Here is a 19,686-nt window from a genome sequence, read left to right as displayed (position 1 = left end):
ATACTTCAGTGATTTTCTATTAGCTTAATTTCATGAGCATGGTTATAAAATGACCTGTGAACACCAAAACTTTGTTTTAGGATCAGCATTCAGGAGGTATAGAACAAGGGATAGTACCACTCATCAGAGCTGCAATAGCATCCTTCTAAAATGACAGGGGACCACATTCATAGCTTATCTTGGAAAAAGTGTCAGGGGTTGTCAACAAAAATCAGAATTTCTTTTACAGTTCAGACAGTGAGAGGGGCACTGCATAGGATCAGCCTCCATGGAAAACCCTTGTGTGTTCTTTGGCATAAAGCTGCAAGGATTAACCTTGGTAAAGAACACAAAAGAAGCCTGATTAGAAATGGAAGCACAATCTTTGGTCAGATGAGACCAAGATAAATTTATTTGACTCAGATAGCATACATCATGTTTGCTGTGACCCTGACAAGGACTACCATGGTGGATGCATAGTCCTGACAGTGAAGCACAGACATAGGAGTGTGACGATATGGGGCCGCATAAGTGCAAAAGGTGTTGACGGAGAGATGGCATTTATAGATAGCACCATGAATGCCTGTAGATATACCAAAATACTGGCTGACAAGATGAAGTATTGACAAAATAAAAGACCTCAATCTCAATATGTAATAATGTGCATGGCTTTTTGTTGCACTGAGTTTCTACGCGTTTCATTAATCACATGAGCTTGTTATTTTTAATACAGTACAGCTAAGTCTAGTTTTTAATTTTACAGAAGAGCAAATACCTCACTTTAAAAATCATGCATTTATTAAGAATTGATAGATGGTAGGACTTAGTGTATTCCAAATATTGGCTGTTGCAGAACATAAACAGATTTGCTGTATTATGGCTGATTTTGCTTGTTGTCTTATTTAAAGGGTGAAAGGGATGGAGAAATCTGAATTTTAGTTATAAATACCACATCACATAGTCAAAGAGTGAATCCAGTCTTAACACAATAAACAAGACAGGGGCCCACACTGGAGTATAAAGTTACTGTCTGAAGAAGTGCCTGAAGCCAGTTTGACCTTTTATGCATACTTGGTATGACCTGAAACATGGAATGTTGCATCACACAGTTATCTGTATTAATCAATAAAAGAGTTACTACCTGAGGTGCAGACTCTGTTCTAGAGTGGCTTCCTTCCTCTTTAGGGATGCTGCTGTGTCCTATGTTGATCCTTTGTACAGACCAGTTCTCCTGAGTCCCTTTGCTGCAAAACAGACTTCAAAAAAATTCAAGCTATGAGTAAAGATTCTGAAGAACTTTACATTAGATGAGCTTTAAAGAAAAAGCTATTCAGAAAATTTGATCACTGGAGTACCTTGCTCAGGTATATATCAGTAAAGACAATACATTACTCACTGGATTATCACTAAATAAAAAATATACAGGTAGAGTGCAGAGAAAAGGATTTACAGCGTGTTGGTACTTACCTGCGACGGTATCCAAACATGAGGAAGAGAACACAGAAAATAATGCAGGCAGTGCCAATATGGACGCCAATGACAATGCTACCCAGAGAGGCCTCACCATCCCTGCACTGACACAGACTGCTTCCTCCTGGGAAAAAAACAGCAGTAATGAGGAACATCCTTAAGCTGGACAAAAATTAAGCTTCAACTCCACAAGCATTTTTCACACTGTATGTTTGCTTGCAGCCATTACAGCATGACAGATTTCTTTCTTTCTGTTTGGCAAGAATGTCATGTTGAGGTGTCCTTACCAAGTCCAGAGTTTCCTGGATTTGCTCAAGTATTTTGTGACTTCTAAATTTCTTTATGAAGAGGCCCAGAAAATCGAAAAACAACTGAATTTCTTGACTGAACTTACCCTTATATTATGACAATCTCATTTATGTTCAAACCTCTTGACTTCCCATTTCCTTTTGATACAGTCTGTCTATCTCATTTTTGGAATTTTGTATTCTATTGAATAATTGCAATATTTGACATTGGTTGACATTAAACTCATATACATCTGAGGATTAGGTTTATTATCTTTAACTTGTGCATTTTTTTTAGTTTCTGTTATGTCAACTGTTTTTTTAAAGATAGTATCCCCCCCCCCCAAAAAAACATAAAAAAAACAAACAAACAAAAAAACGCTACTCTGTTCCCTAACAAGTTTAAGCATGTTTGCAGCAAATGTTCATTAAGGTCATGTAAAAATGTCTCTTCTTACATGCACAGTATGTGGCAATAAAACTGCAGGCTGAAAGCTGTCCCAAAACAGTCTGTGATCATACTCACCAGTGCTTTGGTCACTCATGCCTTCCTCTGCGAGTGACACCAGTCTCTTAGAGCAGTCACTTTCCCCATTTCCATTGTACGCCACCAGTTTGATTTCATACACTGCTCCTGGTTCTGAAACAGAGTAGCCCACACGGGGTCAATCAGAAGTATGAAGCAATATTTTTAAAGTACAGTGATATATGTAACTTTGGCAAGTGCTAAGGATGTGTAACCTACACAATATTCAGCAACTGGTTTGAACACTGTGGCTGACTGGAGTATATCTTCGCTGTTGTAAATAAAATATGATGTATATGTTGAGCCACGGTGCCACACTTTTAATTACAATCTCATTGATGAGGTAATTGCCATGCAGGACATCACTGTGTCAAACATAATCATCAAATACAGCACTTTTGCCCTGACCAATGAAGATCAATGTGTGTCAGTGATTTCTCCAGGGATTGACAACATGGACAACCTCTGTTAAAGACTGATAATAGACAGACACAGACCCATTCAGTCAGGCTATCAATCTGTCAATAATGTTCTCATGTTCAACATTAATTTATGCTAAGACCGAGATATTTTCTTTCTATTTTCTGTCTTGCTCGATGTTTCTTTTTTATTGTTTTTATTCTCAAGTTTCCAGTATGTAAGTGGAGAAATAAAATAAACAAGTAACTGTAAAAGAAAGCACACTTGAGTTGTCCATTGCATGGCATTTGACGCTACACACCACTGTCAAAGTATGTTGTGACAAAGTTAGTTTTGTTAAGGATCTAAAAATGTAAATAATTTCTTTATAACACAGAATCTGTATGTTTGCGTGTATGTGTGCGTGTGCATGTACGCACATGCACACATACACACACACACACACACACACACACACACACACACACACACACACACACACACACACACACACACACACACACACACACTCACACACACACAGACTTACCCAGGTTGGAGATGGTGTGGCCACTGATGTGACAGGGTAGCTGAATTGGCCCATGGTATTCAGGGTGGGGGACCCTTCGGTATGACAGTCTGAAGCCCTCAGCCTTACCGGCTGAACTGGGGAATTCCCAGAGGACCTGCACAGCACTGGAGTTCAACACCTTAGTGAAATAGGTCGGTGGGGTTGGCACTAGATAGAAATCAGAAATAGGAAATGGAGAGGTGTCAGATTTGATTGAAAAAAAAACTGTACCAACTGTCTTTTAGGAGATGGTGAGAAAATGCAGTCATTGCACTAGCTGACCGGATGTGAGCATAAAGTCCCTAAAATGACAAATACAATTTAAAGTCCTCCACATGGAAAGCCCTGAATGACCAAGGTCCACTGTACCTTACTAACGTCATAGTGCCATACATCCCAATAGAACACTTGGCTGTATTTGTGGTTCCCAGAGTTTCCGGTAGTAGAATGTGAGGCAAATCCTTCAATTATCAGCTCCTCTGTTGTGGAATCAGCTCCCAGTTTGAGTTCAAGTTTCAGACACCCTCTCTACTTTTAGGGTTAGGCTTAAAACTTTCCTTCAAGCTTATAATTAGGGCTGGCTCAGTTGATTTGATCTGTGGTTACTGGTCCCATATACCTTATCCCAGTCATTTGAAACAGATGGGTACAATTCCTGAGCGTGGCTGTGTCTGAGAATTCTTCCTACTGAAGAGGAAATTTTCTTCCTCATTGTCACCAAGCAATGCTCAATGGGATATTACTGAGTTTATTTCTATAATACAGTAAGGCCTTTACAATACTATATAAAATGCCCTGAGATTATATATGTTGTGATTTGGTACTACGTAAATGAAACTATATAAAAAAAATTAAAGAGAACAAAATATAAAACTAAACAAACATTAAATGTAATAAAATTAGTTAAACAATAAAATTAATAGAAGATGTATTTAAAGGATGACATTTCAGTTTCATAACAAAATTTACAGTTCTGTACTGGCCTTTGAAAAATAATTATCCATAAGTGCTTTCTTAGATACATTTGGTTAAAGCAGGCACTGCTTCAGCAGGCACGATGAAACTGAACTAGTACTGCCAGCATTTTAGAATTTTCAAACAATCTAAGACAAACTTAAATTGTTTTTTGTCTTTTTTCTCCTATCGTTTAAAAATTAGCAGTATCATTCACTGTGATACTAAATTCTAATAATAAAAATAAATGAGGAGACAGAACCCCCATTGGTTACATGAATGTTTCATGTTCTTACCACCCCCTAGTGTGGTAGCAACCACAGTGTGCGACTGTTGGCTGGCTCCCAATGGAGAGTAGGCCTTCAGGTAAAGGGAATAGGTGGTGGCTGGTTCCAAGTTCATCACATCATGCTGAAAGGCACCTTTACTTATGGCTTCCTGCAACTCCAGACTGTCAGGCTCTAAAACAGACACACACACAAAGAGAGAGAGAGGGAGCATAAGAAATGTTTAAGTCACAAAAAGCCACATTTACTTTACATTATTTCTGAGTATCCAAGGCAATGTAGTGTCTTCCATGTCTTACATTTATGAACATGTATTTCCCCTTTCATGCTTCATTCATGTCTCCATTCACATTAGTGTTTCATGAAAACATGAATCAGAAGACCTGCTCATCAATTACAGTCAATTAAGTTTATAAGCAAAACTACACTACAATGCAACGATAACATAATTATATAATAACAATCAATAATACTATTCTTTTAAGTTTTGAGTGGTTAGTAGGAGTTAATTAAAATGACATGTTTAAAGCTGGACAACATGCTGATGTGGTGGTTGGCACTGTCGTCTCAGCTTGGATGTCTTGGTTTGAATCTGGGCCTGGGATCTTTCTGTGTGGGGTTTGCATGTTCACCCTGTGTGGGTTCTTACCGGGTTCTCCGGCTTCCCCCCACAGTAGAGACATGCTGAGGTTAATTACTGATTCTAAATTGTCTCATGGCCAGTTACTAGATCTGAAAATATTTTCAACTGTAGTAGTTTCAAATTATTTGTGTGTGTGTGTGTGTGTGTGTGTGTGTGTGTGTGTGTGTGTGTGTGTGTGTGTGTGTGTGTGTGTGTGTGTGTGTGTGTGTGTGTGTCTGTGTGTCTGTGTGTGTCTGTGTGTCTGTGTGTGTGCTTGCATGGGTGACACTAACCTCCTATTTTACGAATATGCAGAACATATCCGATGATGGTCTCTGTGACATTGGCAGGTGGCTGACTCCATGTGATCTGCAGAGCGTTCGTAGACAGGGAGCTAGCTTTGAGCCCTTGAGGGGCAGCGGGCAGGTCTTTAGCCTGAGCCACAGCCAGACGGGCGCTGGCCTGGTTGGTGCCAGCACTGTTCTCGGCAATGCACTGGTAGATAGCCTCATCCTCTGAGGTAATACGGGTTAGAGCCAGAGTACTGTACAGACAACACATACAGCTTCATCAGTTCACTGCTGCTCAAAGTCTAATGAAAAAAAACAATGTGTACGATTCAGTGGGATTTAACTCCCCCACCCTTCTGTTTCCAACGATGGAGGAAAACCTATGGTGACCGCTCTGGCTACTAAAAATACAGGGCGTAATGTGATGGGTTCCATTAATCTGCTCCTTATACACTACCCTTCAAAGGTTTGGGGTCACCCAGGCAATTTCATGTTTTCCATGAAAACTGACACTTTTATTCATGTGCTAGCATAATTGCACAAGGGTATTCTAATCATCAACTAGCCTTTCAACATGATTAGCTAATACAATGTACCACTAGAACACAGGAGTGATGGTTGCTGGAAATGGGCCTCTGTAGCCCTATGTAGATATTCCATTAAAAATCAGCCATTTCCAGCCCACTTTGCTTTGCAATATTTACTGAACCGTTGGCTCAGTACATCTGACAAAATGACCAAATCAAGGGTATTGAGATGGAAACGGGTGAACAAAAACTAGCCTTGTTTGCAGATGATGTGTTGGTTTATTTGCCAAATCCCACAGAGACACTACCAGAAGTGTTTCAGATTTTGAGAGAATATGGATCATACTCTGGTTATAAACTAAATGAGCACAAAACTCAAGCTCTTTGTCTTCTTTGCAACCCTCCTCAACATCTTAGACAGGTATACAAATTAAACTGGGACAAGAAGTCCATTAAATATTTGGGTATACAGACACCCACTGACTTAAATGAATAAAAATGAACGTTCTACCAAGGATGCCATATTTATTCCGATCAGTCCCTATTGAGAAACCAGATCATTATTTTATAGAATGGGACAAAACTATTTTCAGATTTGAATGGGCAGGCAAAAAGCCACGAGTAAAATTTAAGACCTTGCAACTCTCAAAAAAAAGTGGAGGACTTGCTCTGCCATGCTTTTGGATTATTACATGACAGCGCAACTGAGTCCATTAGTAGGCTGGTGCAAACCTAGTTATAAATCAAAATGGAAGGAGATAGAAAGTGATTTAACAGGTAAACTTCCGACCAACATACTTATAAGTGAACCCTCAATGAAAAATGTTTCAAGAAATATAAGATCAAAAGTTCCATCAAGACATGGAGTGACATACTAAAAAGATACAAAATACAAGAAAAGGCAGGTTTTTTTTTTTTAAAAAAATGGTTTGCTTATGATCCAGAATTTGAACCAGGTAAAATTGATTTGAAATTTAAGGTGTGGTGTAACTCAGGTCTTACAATGTATTATGCTTTATTTAAAGAAAGGAAAATGATGAGCTTCCAGGATCTTAAAGACAAATTTAGATTGACCAACCAGGATCATTTTAGATACCTACAAATTAGAGATTTTGTCACTAAAAAATTTCAACAGCAACCAAATTTTAGTAAGGGTGAAATTCTTCAAATATTTCACAGTGCATATAAAGATGTTCCTTAACAAAAAATAATATCAAAGATATATATCACAATTCAAAATCATAAAGCTCACAGCTCATTACACATTAAAACAAGATTGGAAGCAGGGCAACCTTACTCTTACAACAGAGGACTGGGAAAGAATTTGTAGACAACAGTGGTGTGTTACAAGCACTCCTTCTTGGAGGGAGTTTTGTTGGAAAAATGTGACTAGTTATTTTTGTACACCAGCTCAAAAATCTAAATATTCAGACCAAACCAGTTGTTGGAGGTTGTGTGGACAAAACATGGCAAACCATTTTCATATCTTTTGGGGTTGCCCCTCTGTAGCTCCATTTTGGATAGAAATACATGAGGTCCTGGAGGCAGTCTTTAACGAAAAAATAAACCTAGATTTTAAATCAATGTATTTTGGAGATTGGGAAAATACAAAGTTTAGGAAGGTGGATTCTGTTTTGATGAGAGTATTGTTAGCAGCTGCCAAGAAGAGTATTACTCGAAAATGGCTGAGGAAGGAAGGACTCACGATTAATGAGTGGATTGATGTGGTTCACAAGAATCTTTATAATGGAAAGAATAACATACAAATTAAAATTACAAACGGATGTATTTGAAGAATGTTGGTCAAAATAGTTAATGCACCTAACACCTCTGAGACCAGATTTTGTGTGAAAGCCTTGTTTGTATTTTTTGTTTTTTTTGTTTTTAATACCCACTGTGTGTTATTGTTTTTGTTGTTGAAAAAGAACAATAAAATGCTAATAACAAAAAAATCAGCCATTTCCAGCTAAAATAGTCATTGACCACATAATCAATGTCTAGACTGTATTTCTTATTAATTTAATGTTATCTTCATTGAAAAAAATGCTTTTCTTTCAAAAATAAGGACATTTCTAAGCGACCCCAAACTTTTGAACAGTAGTGTAGGTATTAAGGCCTTTTTCTAAGCTAAGGAGAGGATGACAATTTGTGACTGACATTAAAAACGTGACTATGAATAATATATTTAGTTTCTGCTCATAGATCCCCCAAATACTAAAAACCGTTCCTTTAAAGCAACAGTACTGTTATTGTTTGTAGAACTAAGCCAAGTACTACTGTTCCAGCTTTACCTGAACTACTTCTACTGTTACAATGACAATAAAAATGTGCAGTAAAATGTGAAATAAAAATGCATAAAAATGAAAATTATGATGCTGTGCAATTTCATAGAAATTTTGCTGTAGATATTTGCATTTTTTCTTCTAGAAGGAAAAAGTATCTATATCTATGCACTGTGCACATTGTGTGCTATCTATCTATCTATCTATCTGTCTGTCTGTCTGTCTGTCTGTCTGTCTGTCTGTCTGTCTGTCTGTCTGTCTGTCTGTCTGTCTATCTATCTATCTATCTATCTATCTATCTATCTATCTATCTATCTATCTATCTATCCCTGCATCTCTGACAATGACTGAATAAAGACAGCACCTCCACAATAACACAGATAAGTTGCAAAACAAACTTTTACCCCTACATTTGGGTCTTCCATTGACATGCAAATGTTTTACATCACTCAAACAGAGATTTTTGTAAGAGCCTCCTAAGATGCAGAGTTTTAAAAACTTTGATTTATGTGTTTCCATGTAGACATTTAAAATGGACAATTTGGATAGTGATGATGTCACACCTCAATTAGTGTCATTTATTGTTTTGTGTAATTAGAATGCACCTGAAAAACAGCAACAATGGTAGCTATATTTACCAGTTGTTTTTTTTATATTTGGTTATCATTAGCAATTACTATCTTATAACATAACATAGCTTAAAGTTAATTTGCAATGCATTTCTGCACCAATTTACTTGCAAACAAAAGCTTCTATGTTAGAGGTGATTTGCACAGTTTGGACTTTTAGTAGAAAAGCAAAATCTGCATCCAAGAATCCTGCCATTCTTAAGTTTTTTTCTTCTTCTTCTCAATCTGTAATTATGGCTTTTGTCCCTCTTTCACTTGTTTTTTAATACCTGAATATACCTGACACATTTAGTTTTTAGTATCACTGATTCATAATTTAATATGCATTATTCAGTGCAACACCAGCATTGCACTTGCATGCAGAGAAAGTACTGCTGCATAGCTCTTCAACTGTACTTCAACAGCTTTAACAAACTTAAACTTCCCAAATTTGAGAAGCTTTGATTTTACTGTAAATTTTTATGCAAATATAAACTCGACAAGCAACTTTTCAAATTTATTCTTAATCAGTTCTGTCAATTTAGACTGCATTTGGTATATTTGAACAATGTTTGTTTACATTATACTTCGATATTTTAAATATTTAACTGTATATCATCTATATTTTGAGTTCAGCTCTTGAAATGGAGAGATGGAAGTCTTTCATATTTTTAGTTTCTCATAAATTAAGTTAAAAAAGTCCAAAAGAGCCTATCCCTGCCATCACTTACCTGTTGTTATTGGTCAGCTTTACATTGTGTCCCGGCATCAGGACCTTGCCATTCTTCAGCCAGATGAGGTGAGGCTCTGGGACACCCTGGGCCACACAGGTGAAAACAGCACTGCCCCCTGCTGGTTTGGACACAGACTGTGGCCATTGTAGGAACTCAGGAGGAGCTGGGGAGAAGAGACAGAGACGTAACAAGGTGCAGATAACGAAAAGAAATATAAGCTAAAACTAAAGCACATCATGTGCATTATATGGATGAATAGGGATTAGAAAGCTGTGGTGGAAAGAAGTTCTGGGGGCTTAACAAGCTACTTGGATACTTGAATCAAAAAGAACAAAATGTAAAAATTTAACAAAATAGTTATTCAGAGAGGGGGCACAAGAGTAATCCAAGTAACAACAGATACTAGACTTAGCAAGGATTCTGTCCTGGGCTGAGGAAGTTAGCCCTAAAAGACTATTATGATTTACTACAACATGAGTCTGATTAGTGTAGCTTTAACCATGTCAATTCTGACCAAACATCCATCCATGCATCTATTTTCTACACACTGTTTCATCCTCTGTAGGATTGCAGGGGGGCAGGAGGCTGACCCAGCTGAGTAAGGGAGAAGGCAGAGACACACAAACACACTCATATTCCCACTTACAGACCATTTAAAATCACCAATCACATGCAAACTCTGCACAGAAAGACTTAGGCCATGATTCAAACCCAGGACCTTTGAATTAGGAGGCCACAGTGTTCGGTCCATGACTGAGCATGACAACAAAACATATTTAAGCCTCATATATATTTCCCCAACATGTTCACGTTGGCTTAAAAATCAGATTTATAGAGCTGTTAGCCATCAAAGAAATCCACCAGGTGACTTTTAATGCAAACTACTAGTGCATGAAGAAAGTCTCACTACAATTTCCGATTCTTTTTTTATTTGATATCAATAAACACGCATAAAAATAGAAAACAGTAAAACTGACACATTTATCAAACCCTCAGGTTGTAAATCCTCTTAAATCATTTGAAAAATATGTCTCAGAAATCACTTTATGTGCTTGAGCTTCATATGTGGAGGGTGTCTTTTCAAACTATTGAGGACATGCACACATACACAAAGCCAGCTGACCCCAGCCAGTTCTAAGCTGTCCTCGGACAGATGCAGGATTGACTGCTTCGCCTGACATCCAGTTCAATACTGGAGGCACAATAGACATGCATATATATGTTGGGATATCAAGGCCATTTCTTAAGCCTGAAGCCCTTCCCCACTTCAGCCCACATTCAGCATCTCATTGATCTATTGACCTCAACACCCAGTGTGAACCCACAGCCCCCAACCCCCAACAATCCCCCTATCAGCTTTAGGGTGATGTGTCACCCAGGTGACCATTTGAATAAGGACACATTTATCATTGTAGCTGGATTTTATTTTATTTTATTTTTTTTTGCATCTGTTGTTCATACCACAAGCTCCTGGTTTATCTGACTCAAAAGAAACCTTGAAAAGAAAAGGAGAAAGTGGTAATTTTACCTATAAGTGTGTGGGTTGTTATACCACAGGGGCAAATGCAGACATGATGGTGTAAAGAAAGGGTGGCATCCATTTTTGAATTACAAGAAACAGCTTTAGTCTGCTGGTGACCTTCTTCTATACAGACGGCTTTCACAAACTTTTTCTAAAAACTGCAGTGTTTCCGACAATTCAGATGACAAGTTATAATTTGGGGCAGTATAAATAAAACTGCAACCAAGATCTGTCATTTGGAGGCCATTGGGATAGTTGAATGAACTCTGTGGGATTCAACTTTACTACAGACTTTAAAACAGGGGACAAGATCATTCTAACACACGGCTAATTAGCACCAATAAGACTACTAAGTAACAGGAGATGACCTAGACAGCTTCTCATTCCCCCACAGCAAGGCCTGGCCATAATTTTAAAAACAAAAAACTACAAAGGAAGCAAGTGAGTGGGCCTCAAACTCTGATTGTGAGCTATTTTGGCTGTAAAAGTTGCATAAGGCACGAGCATTAAAAAGACCAAATACTGCTTTACAAAGGATATCGTCTCTGACACAGATGTAACAATCTCACATATTGTGGCTTCACACTTAGGTGTCGCAAACATCAGAGTGCACATAGGGATCTGTGATACTGAAACAGCAGTCAGGTATACTGAAATAAGACTTGTATGTACTGAGCACACTCAGCTCCTTGAATACCATACTGTGTATCAGTGACCCTGAGAGATTCAGTCTGGTGTTGAGACTAAACACATGGCTTTCTGCTGCTTGTGCACTCAATACCATGCACTCTACTGACAAATTTCCCCTTGCCAGGGAAAGAGAGAAGAGGGACGACAAGTAATTACACAGAATGCCAGAAACTCTGAAACTTTGTGTGAAAAAAAAGTAAACACTGAAAAGTCCCAGGACAAGCTCTGAAGCAACAGTGCTAACCACATCAGCACGCCATCCAGCTTTAAATATGTCATTTTAATTAACTCCTACCAACCATTCAAAACACAAAAGATTTTTAATTGTTGTTGTATAATATTATATTATCATTGCATTGTAGTGTAGTTTTACATATAAACTTGATTGACTTTAATTGATGAGCTAGTCTTTTGACTCACATTTTCATGAAACACAAATGTGAATGGAGACATGAATGAAGCATGAAAGGGGAAATACACGTTCATAAATGTAAGACATGGAAGACACTACGTTGCCCAATGTAAAGTATATGTGGCTTTTTGTGACTTAAACATTTCTTATGCTCTCTCTCTCTCTCTCTCTCTCTCTCTCTCTCTCTTTGTGTGTGTGTGTGTGTGTGTGTGTGTGTGTGTGTGTGTGTGTGTGTGTGTGTGTGTGTGTGTGTGTGTGTGTGTGTGTGTGTGTGTGTTGGGAGGTTGGGTGGAGTGAGGGGAGTGTGTGTGTGTGTATTGAGAGGTGGGTGGGGTGAGTGAATGGGTGTGTGTGTGTGTGTGTGTGTGTGTGTGTGTGTGTGTGTGTGTTGGGAGGTTGGGTGGAGTGAGGGGAGTGTGTGTGTGTGTATTGAGAGGTGGGTGGGGTGAGTGAATGGGTGTGTGTGTGTGTGTGTGTGTGTGTGTGTGTTGGGAGGTTGGGTGGAGTGAGGGGAGTGTGTGTGTGTATTGAGAGGTGGGTGGGGTGAGTGAATGGGTGTGTGTGTGTTGGGAGGTGTTGGGGTGGCTGGGGGTCATCATTATGTCTCATGGGGCAAAGCTGTCCACCCCTTCAGCTGGCCCACTATTATGTTAGAAAGTGCCAGGCGTCCTCAGCTGAGCGTTCATTAATCGATCCATACTACATATTGATCAGTGATTCTGTTGACCTTGAGTTTCACCATGCCTCATGTGTCTTACTATGTTTACTGCCTTTTGTCTGCACATATCCATTGCTTGGACAGGTACTGAATATAACTAGGTTCCATACTATTTTCCTCAAAAAACTGTACATGGCATTTTGGTCACTTAGTTCCGTTGTGTGTAGAGCACCTTATGAAGAGTCATGTAGCTAAGTATGCACCACAGACCTTCTTTGAAAAATACCTTAAGGACAAGTACAAAAAAATGAGCAGTATATCAGTTTAAATACAGTGACAGATGAAGCACTACCTTCCTAAGGATCTAATTGCAGTAAAGTGAAAAGATAACATGGTAGTGTTAAATGTTAAACGTTTTCTAAATTTTTTTTGAAATTGGCCTGGATGTTGCCGATGAGAAATCCAATCTGGTCCTAATTCTGAGGGGAACAAAAGCCATGTGCTGGGACAATAAACATGAAAAGCACCAGCTTTAAGTATGTTCAACTATCTAATTTGCTAGATGTACAGTAGTTCCTTAACGCCATAATTACAAGTTTATAGAGAATTGAATGAACTCTTGACAGTAAGATCTTATTTCCCCTTATTTATGGAGGGATTGAAGTATTTAGCACACCACTTTCTAAAGCGGCTGGCCATGTTTTGTACCTCCCTCTAAATGACGGGCAACCAACCTCCCTGGTTGGTTGCCCCTCACCTCTATGCTATCCATCTTCCAGTCCGACCAAATGAACCATAAGACCACGCCTCCTTTCTGTTACCTCCTCCCTATCTGCCTACCCTGACTCCACAGTCTTCTCCCTTCAGCCCCTCCACAGACAGACGCCCTTAATCCTCCTGTCAGGGTCAGGGGTCAGAGGTCGTATGTCATTCTTTACCCCGATGCCTTCCCCTTGTACCCCCCACCTGCACCTTGCATCATCTAGTCATCCCCCACTTATTGTCTCTTGAATGTTGTTATCTTTGCCCTGTCATCTTGAATATGACCGTGGACGTTCACAGACTGTGTGAAAGTTCAGACCTCTGCTAACCTCACAAACCGCAGCCATCCTCACTAAACCCCACTAAACTTGAAAATACTTACCATCTCTTCACATTGAAACTGCAAGCTGTTGTGTCAATGACAGTGGTAATGGAAGGCAAACGTTGAATAAAGATATGGTAAGTATTTTCCAGTGAAATATTTTTTTAAATTGTTAATTTTGGGCAGAATATTTTCGGCAGATGACTATAAATATTTGTAAACATGTTTCTAAGCATCTATTCAATATATAACTATTTTTATGAATATATTTTGAATTTTAAAAATAATTTTTATGGACTACGAGGTCAAACCAGGGTAACTATGATGATTTGCTTGTGAAATACAAAACAAATTATTTCAAAGCTTGTGATTATATGTTACCCTTAAGTCCACATATGAAAAATATACATTGGGAATGCATAGAAAAGGTTTGTAACACTTTATTTACTTTACCTTGTGCAGAAATTTTTATTTGGATTTATTGTCTGTTTTGTCACATAACTACAATATTTTCGGTTCACAGCCAACAATCACCAGAATTTACCAGACACAAACCTTATTGATATGTTTTTGAGCGGATAACCATTCCTAACATATACAAACAGCTACATATAGTACATGATTCTTACATCACCGCAATAATGTTGTGACACTCAGTGTTATATTTGATATATCATGTCATGTAAGAGAGAGTGTATCATAATTTGTGACAAACAATGTCACATCAGACATGATGTAAAATTTTTATGACAGAATTAGGATTTCCTATAGTCACTCGGCATCATTAATGAAAGGTATAATTTTTAATCTCACTTTATTATGACTGAAACCAATATAAGCCTCACTTACTGCAGTATTTAGGTAAGGATTTCATTTGAAAACGTCACTTCAGAATACAAAAATTCCAGCTTCTACACTTTTTTGCAGCTCCGTAAGCCAATGGTTTGTGGTCATGTTACCAGATACCCAAATCCTTAAGCTCACAAACTGATCAATACATTAATGAATATATTAAAGATCACCCCCTTCCCCCTTCTCTACATCAGAGGTACTGCCAATCACTGTAAGAGAGAGTGACAGGAGGCAGTATTGATTGATCCAGTCAAACAGTCAAACAACACAGGACAAAAACAGGTCTGCATAAAGGCAAAGCTGAATTATATGAATATAGATTTTTGCCAAGGATATTAGAAGAAACTGAATGAATCGTGGTTTGGAAATTAAATGGATTATATATCAAATGTTTTGGACTGTTTAAAGTCATATGTTTAGAGTAACAGAATACAATATATGTGCTGTAATGTTAAAATATGAAATATATTGTTGTAAAGTACTACCTGATTCTTACAGCGCCAGCCTCAAAAAAAATCCAGCTAACTTTCTGAAAATGAACACAGCTAACAGCAAAATGAACATTAACAGTGATTTGGGAAGAAATTTTGGAATTGTGATGCATGTTTAATAATGGTCATTACCTAGTTTAACTTCAAATGCAGGATTAATCAAATACAATATCACCATTGTGTCATATTAGAGCATGTTTCAGGTATTTATCAGCTGATTTTTTCTTACGTGAAATAAACTTACAATATCACCAAAAAGATGCTATTTATTCACTATGGGATATAGAAAAACTTAGGAAACAATGCTCTCCAGTTTTATGGAAAATACTGACGTAGTTCCACCTTAATGTCAAATGTTCTTGTGGCAGTTCTCTGAGCTTATAACATCCAAATATCCAGTGTTAACTCCTTCTAAGAGTTAGCAGGCAAAGTAATAGAGCACTATCACAATTAGTAACTGTAATTTAAATCGCAAATTTCAAATCCCTCATTTCAGAAAAAGGAATCTCAGCATTGAAATAGGACGTCCTGGCCTGGGATCTTTCTGTGTGGATTTTGTATGTTCTCTCCGGGTTCTCTGGCTGCCTCCCACAATCCAAAAACATTATGAGGTTAATCAGTGATTCTAAATTGTTCATAGGTGTGAATGTGAGTGTGATTGTTTGTCTCTGTATGTAGCCCTGTGATAAACTGGTGACTTTTCCAGGGTGTCCCCTGCCTTCACCCTAAGTCAACTGGGATAGACTCCAGCCCCACCACCGACCCTACAGAGGAGTAAGCAGTGTATGGATGGATGTTTACCAGTGTGTGTTTCCTCAAAGCTAATTGAGATAAGTTAGGTTGAACACAACTAATCACTATCTTTATCAGTCGTTGCTAAAATTGTGAACAAGAGTGTCAGGAAATGTGAGCTCCTAGTGTGGTTTACATTATTCAGTTACACATTTGATAGATTTTAAAGGCTAATTCTTCTATTTATTAATCTCAGTATGTTAAATTTGCAATTTTAAGGTTATAAGTGAAATGTGAACAAAAAAAAGTGACAACTTTTCTCCAACAAAAATTATACTCTTGACTGTATTTCATGTGAATGGCATTTCGTTAAGGAATTTGAAACACTATTCAAACCATAGTGAAGGTAGAAAAAAATAAGAGAAAACATAAATTTAATGGGTCAGCCCTGAATTAAATGCTTTGCTCAAGAATACTACATTAGGTTCTGTATGGCCTCACCTTGTACGACGAGACGTCCAAGTGCAGTACGTCTCATTCTGGTGCCTGGGCGATTTGCCGCACATACATAAACACCAGAGTGCTGCAGGGACACATCTGAGATCATCAGGTTCCCTGTTCCCAGAACCTGGATACCCTCCACCCCAATGGAACGTCCGTCTGATGGAAACATACACAAGGGGCACAAAGACAGTTTGTCAAATAAAAGTACGGCATGTAATTGGCTATTATATAATCTTCTACCTACAAAAATTCTATCAGAATGTTTCAAAAGCACCTAGTCTGCTCCAGGAAACAATAGGCCTTGGGTTTCCTGTGGCAATGCACTCTAAGATGGCAGTCTGATGAACAGTGATGGTAAGATTTTGGGGTCCCGATAGGATGATCGGCTCCTTGTAAGTTCTGGGAGCTCCACCTGGAAGGATGATGGTAAACAAAAAGTGAACATGGATCAGATGACTAAATACACTGAACACTGAATACACTAAACCAATGAAGGAGTAGTATCTTCCGTTAATATAGTGTTCATGTCAAACCAGCATTTTATAAAGCTACTGTTGAAAATACCTTAGCAGAATGTGCATGCTCATTTGGGGCAGAATCGGTAGTATTTGCATCAGGTCATGGCAATGGCTTCCTATAATTTCCTATATATTTAAAAATCAAATGACCATTTTAAAAATGTTTAGATATCTTTATAATTATTTGCATCAGTTTCAAGAAAACTAGAAAGTGACCATAGTGTACACAACACAGGGCTTATGGATAACTGGAAAATTAGTTGTATGGTGAATAACTCCCATATGACTGCATAGCAAGTCAGGAATGCTGTTCAGGACGTACAAGATGAGAAACAGAAGATGACCATAACTTTGAAGAATTCATCACAAGATATCAAACAGTGGCAAGACTCAAAAACCAAGAGACCTGTGATGTGTGAAAGAGGAAAGTTTGTACAAGAACAAGGAACATCTTGTGTGCCAAAGAACCATCTCTTCAGCAGTATGATGGTGCTTCTGCTATGTGTTAAGGAAAACTCATTGGGTGACATTTTATCTTTCAGCAGGACAACCTTCCTTCCTACCAACCTTCATATAACCAAAGAAGTCAGTGAATTTTTCAGGATGAAGAAGCAAAATATCCCCAACTGTCTGACTCAATTGATTGACCTACATCATGTGAGCTCAAGCTGAATTGGATCTCTCAGGACAGAGCTGTGGGTCTAAGACATCAGGCAGTTCTTCCCTTCTTTCATATTACATATCGAATATAAGTTGTTCAGTTTAATGATGATCTGTTCAATTCTGTTTAAATACCTAAACTTTATTGTTTAACTTTACACTGAATGTGCTGAAACACAGAGCATAGAAAATAAAAAGGGAACAGTCTAAATAGTTACAATCTTGACTCTAACTGTGAACCAAACTTCAAGGATTGCCTGAAAAATGTGACACAGTTAATGAGACTTCAGCTCCATAAGAAACAGAACAAAGCTTATCCAAATGTAAGCACAATATTTCCAAGCAGAAGCAGCAGTCAGTCTGAAAGGATAAAGATGTCACTTAATCTCCTAATTCTTTTTGCATTTCCAATTGTAAAAACCTCAACTCTCGGATTAAAACAAATATCTGTTTTAACTGAAGACCTTAAGGAGAATAACAGCTACTGCTGTAAAAACTCAAGATGTCTAGCATTTAACACTACCGGTACACAGAAACATATCACAAGGCATAAATAATGTTTACTTCAAAGGTATTTCTTCATCTACTTGCATTTCATAAGCTGCATGGGTGTCCACCTACCAGTGACATTAAGTGTGGCCTCATTGCTGTAACGGGTGTTGGCGATGTTGGTTGCAACACAGCGGAAAACCCCGGCATCTGCCTGCCTCACACCTGTCACCTGGAGGATACCCATTGGTAGGAGAGTGTACCTGGACCGGGAGGACAGGTCACATGCATTACTGTTACTATACAACTATTACAAAACAGGACAAGGCTTTCACACAAGTTACAGTGGGTTATTATTTCACATATAGTGTAGTTTAAAAAAAAAAACATAAACTGAGCAAAACCATCAAAAATATATATATATATATATATATATATATATATATATATATATAAAACCTACACATACAATATTTAATTTATCTATAATATAGTTTTTTAAAAATCTTGATATTTTCAAGAGACCTTTAGTTAACTCTCTGATCAGACTGGATCTATATGAGCATTACACACTACCAAGATCCGTAAATAAAAGCAATATGTCCAGTCATAAGCATACAGCTGCAGGAATGGTTTCCAAAAAAATGTATGGATGCTTCATTGTTGAAAGTAGGTGTTCATAATGTATAGTAATTAGTAATCAGAAAATACCCATTCAAAGCTGCAAACATTGTAGTGTATGATACATGTTGATAATTTGTACAGTTTGCACAGTAGTAGCTGAATGAGGCCTACATACATACTACTGTGCAGTTTAAAATTCTACACTGTAGTATATGTGTACAGTGTTACCTGCTGTCGGTGGTGTTAAGCAGTACTCTATCTCTCTCCCACGTGATTTTGGCCTCAGGTACTCCATTAACCTGGCACTGGAAGCGAGCAACACCTCCCTCATCTACAGACATGGACACTGGGTGGGTGTGGAACTTAGGAAGAGCTGAGGAACAAACCACACAAAGATAAATCTTAATGAGGAAACTTTTGATACTGAGTGTCATTTTTAAACTTTGTAGGTGTGTTCCAGCAATTCTGCGCAAGGTCTATATAGTGGTCATTGTTGTCTATTGAAAACACTCGTGCAATGTGTTTTGTGGTTTTGAAAAGCATGAGAAACATCCTAGATGTAGCCAGGGATATCTCAGCTTGGGTTGACTGTGGGTTACAGGCTACAGAAATATTGCAGACTGCAGCTGTGAAATTTGAAACATGTGGATGGTTATTCAAGGGTTTCTGCAATTTCACCTACGTTAGGAAATAAAGGTCTCTGCTTGGCTTTTTCCATTTTAAAAATATTTCTTGAGTTCTCCAAAATTATCAGAACTAAATATTTGATATAAGATTATACAATTACTTGTGTCTTTTTAAAGGTAGCGACCTGTGAATAACTTGAAATTCATCAGATTTTTCTGTATTTCTGTGCTTCAAGTGATGAGGCATGTTTGTGTTCAGTGCATGTAACCATGTACAGTAGTGTTATT

The 19,686-nt window shown here is 38.0% G+C and overlaps 1 protein-coding gene across 1 annotated transcript in view; it reads right to left on the bottom strand.

The window, feature by feature from the left end:
• Window positions 1–398: 398 nt before the first annotated feature.
• si:ch211-57n23.4 (immunoglobulin superfamily DCC subclass member 3) overlaps window positions 399–19,686 on the bottom strand; it is a 35,714-nt gene continuing 16,426 nt past the window's right edge. Inside the window, exons 6-17 of the mRNA XM_035941534.2 lie at window positions 19,001–19,145; window positions 18,281–18,411; window positions 16,756–16,893; window positions 16,479–16,637; window positions 9,534–9,699; window positions 5,389–5,639; window positions 4,483–4,647; window positions 3,212–3,400; window positions 2,263–2,376; window positions 1,447–1,573; window positions 1,121–1,235; window positions 399–461 (exon numbers count right to left, since the gene is read on the bottom strand). Of these exons, the coding sequence (XP_035797427.2) occupies window positions 399–461; window positions 1,121–1,235; window positions 1,447–1,573; window positions 2,263–2,376; window positions 3,212–3,400; window positions 4,483–4,647; window positions 5,389–5,639; window positions 9,534–9,699; window positions 16,479–16,637; window positions 16,756–16,893; window positions 18,281–18,411; window positions 19,001–19,145 (1,763 nt within the window). The remainder of the gene's footprint in view (window positions 462–1,120; window positions 1,236–1,446; window positions 1,574–2,262; window positions 2,377–3,211; window positions 3,401–4,482; window positions 4,648–5,388; window positions 5,640–9,533; window positions 9,700–16,478; window positions 16,638–16,755; window positions 16,894–18,280; window positions 18,412–19,000; window positions 19,146–19,686) is intronic.

This window comes from Amphiprion ocellaris, chromosome 15 (assembly GCF_022539595.1).
Source record: "Amphiprion ocellaris isolate individual 3 ecotype Okinawa chromosome 15, ASM2253959v1, whole genome shotgun sequence".
NCBI lineage: Eukaryota > Metazoa > Chordata > Actinopteri > Pomacentridae > Amphiprion > Amphiprion ocellaris.
This window is presented reverse-complemented; position numbering and strand designations above follow the sequence as displayed.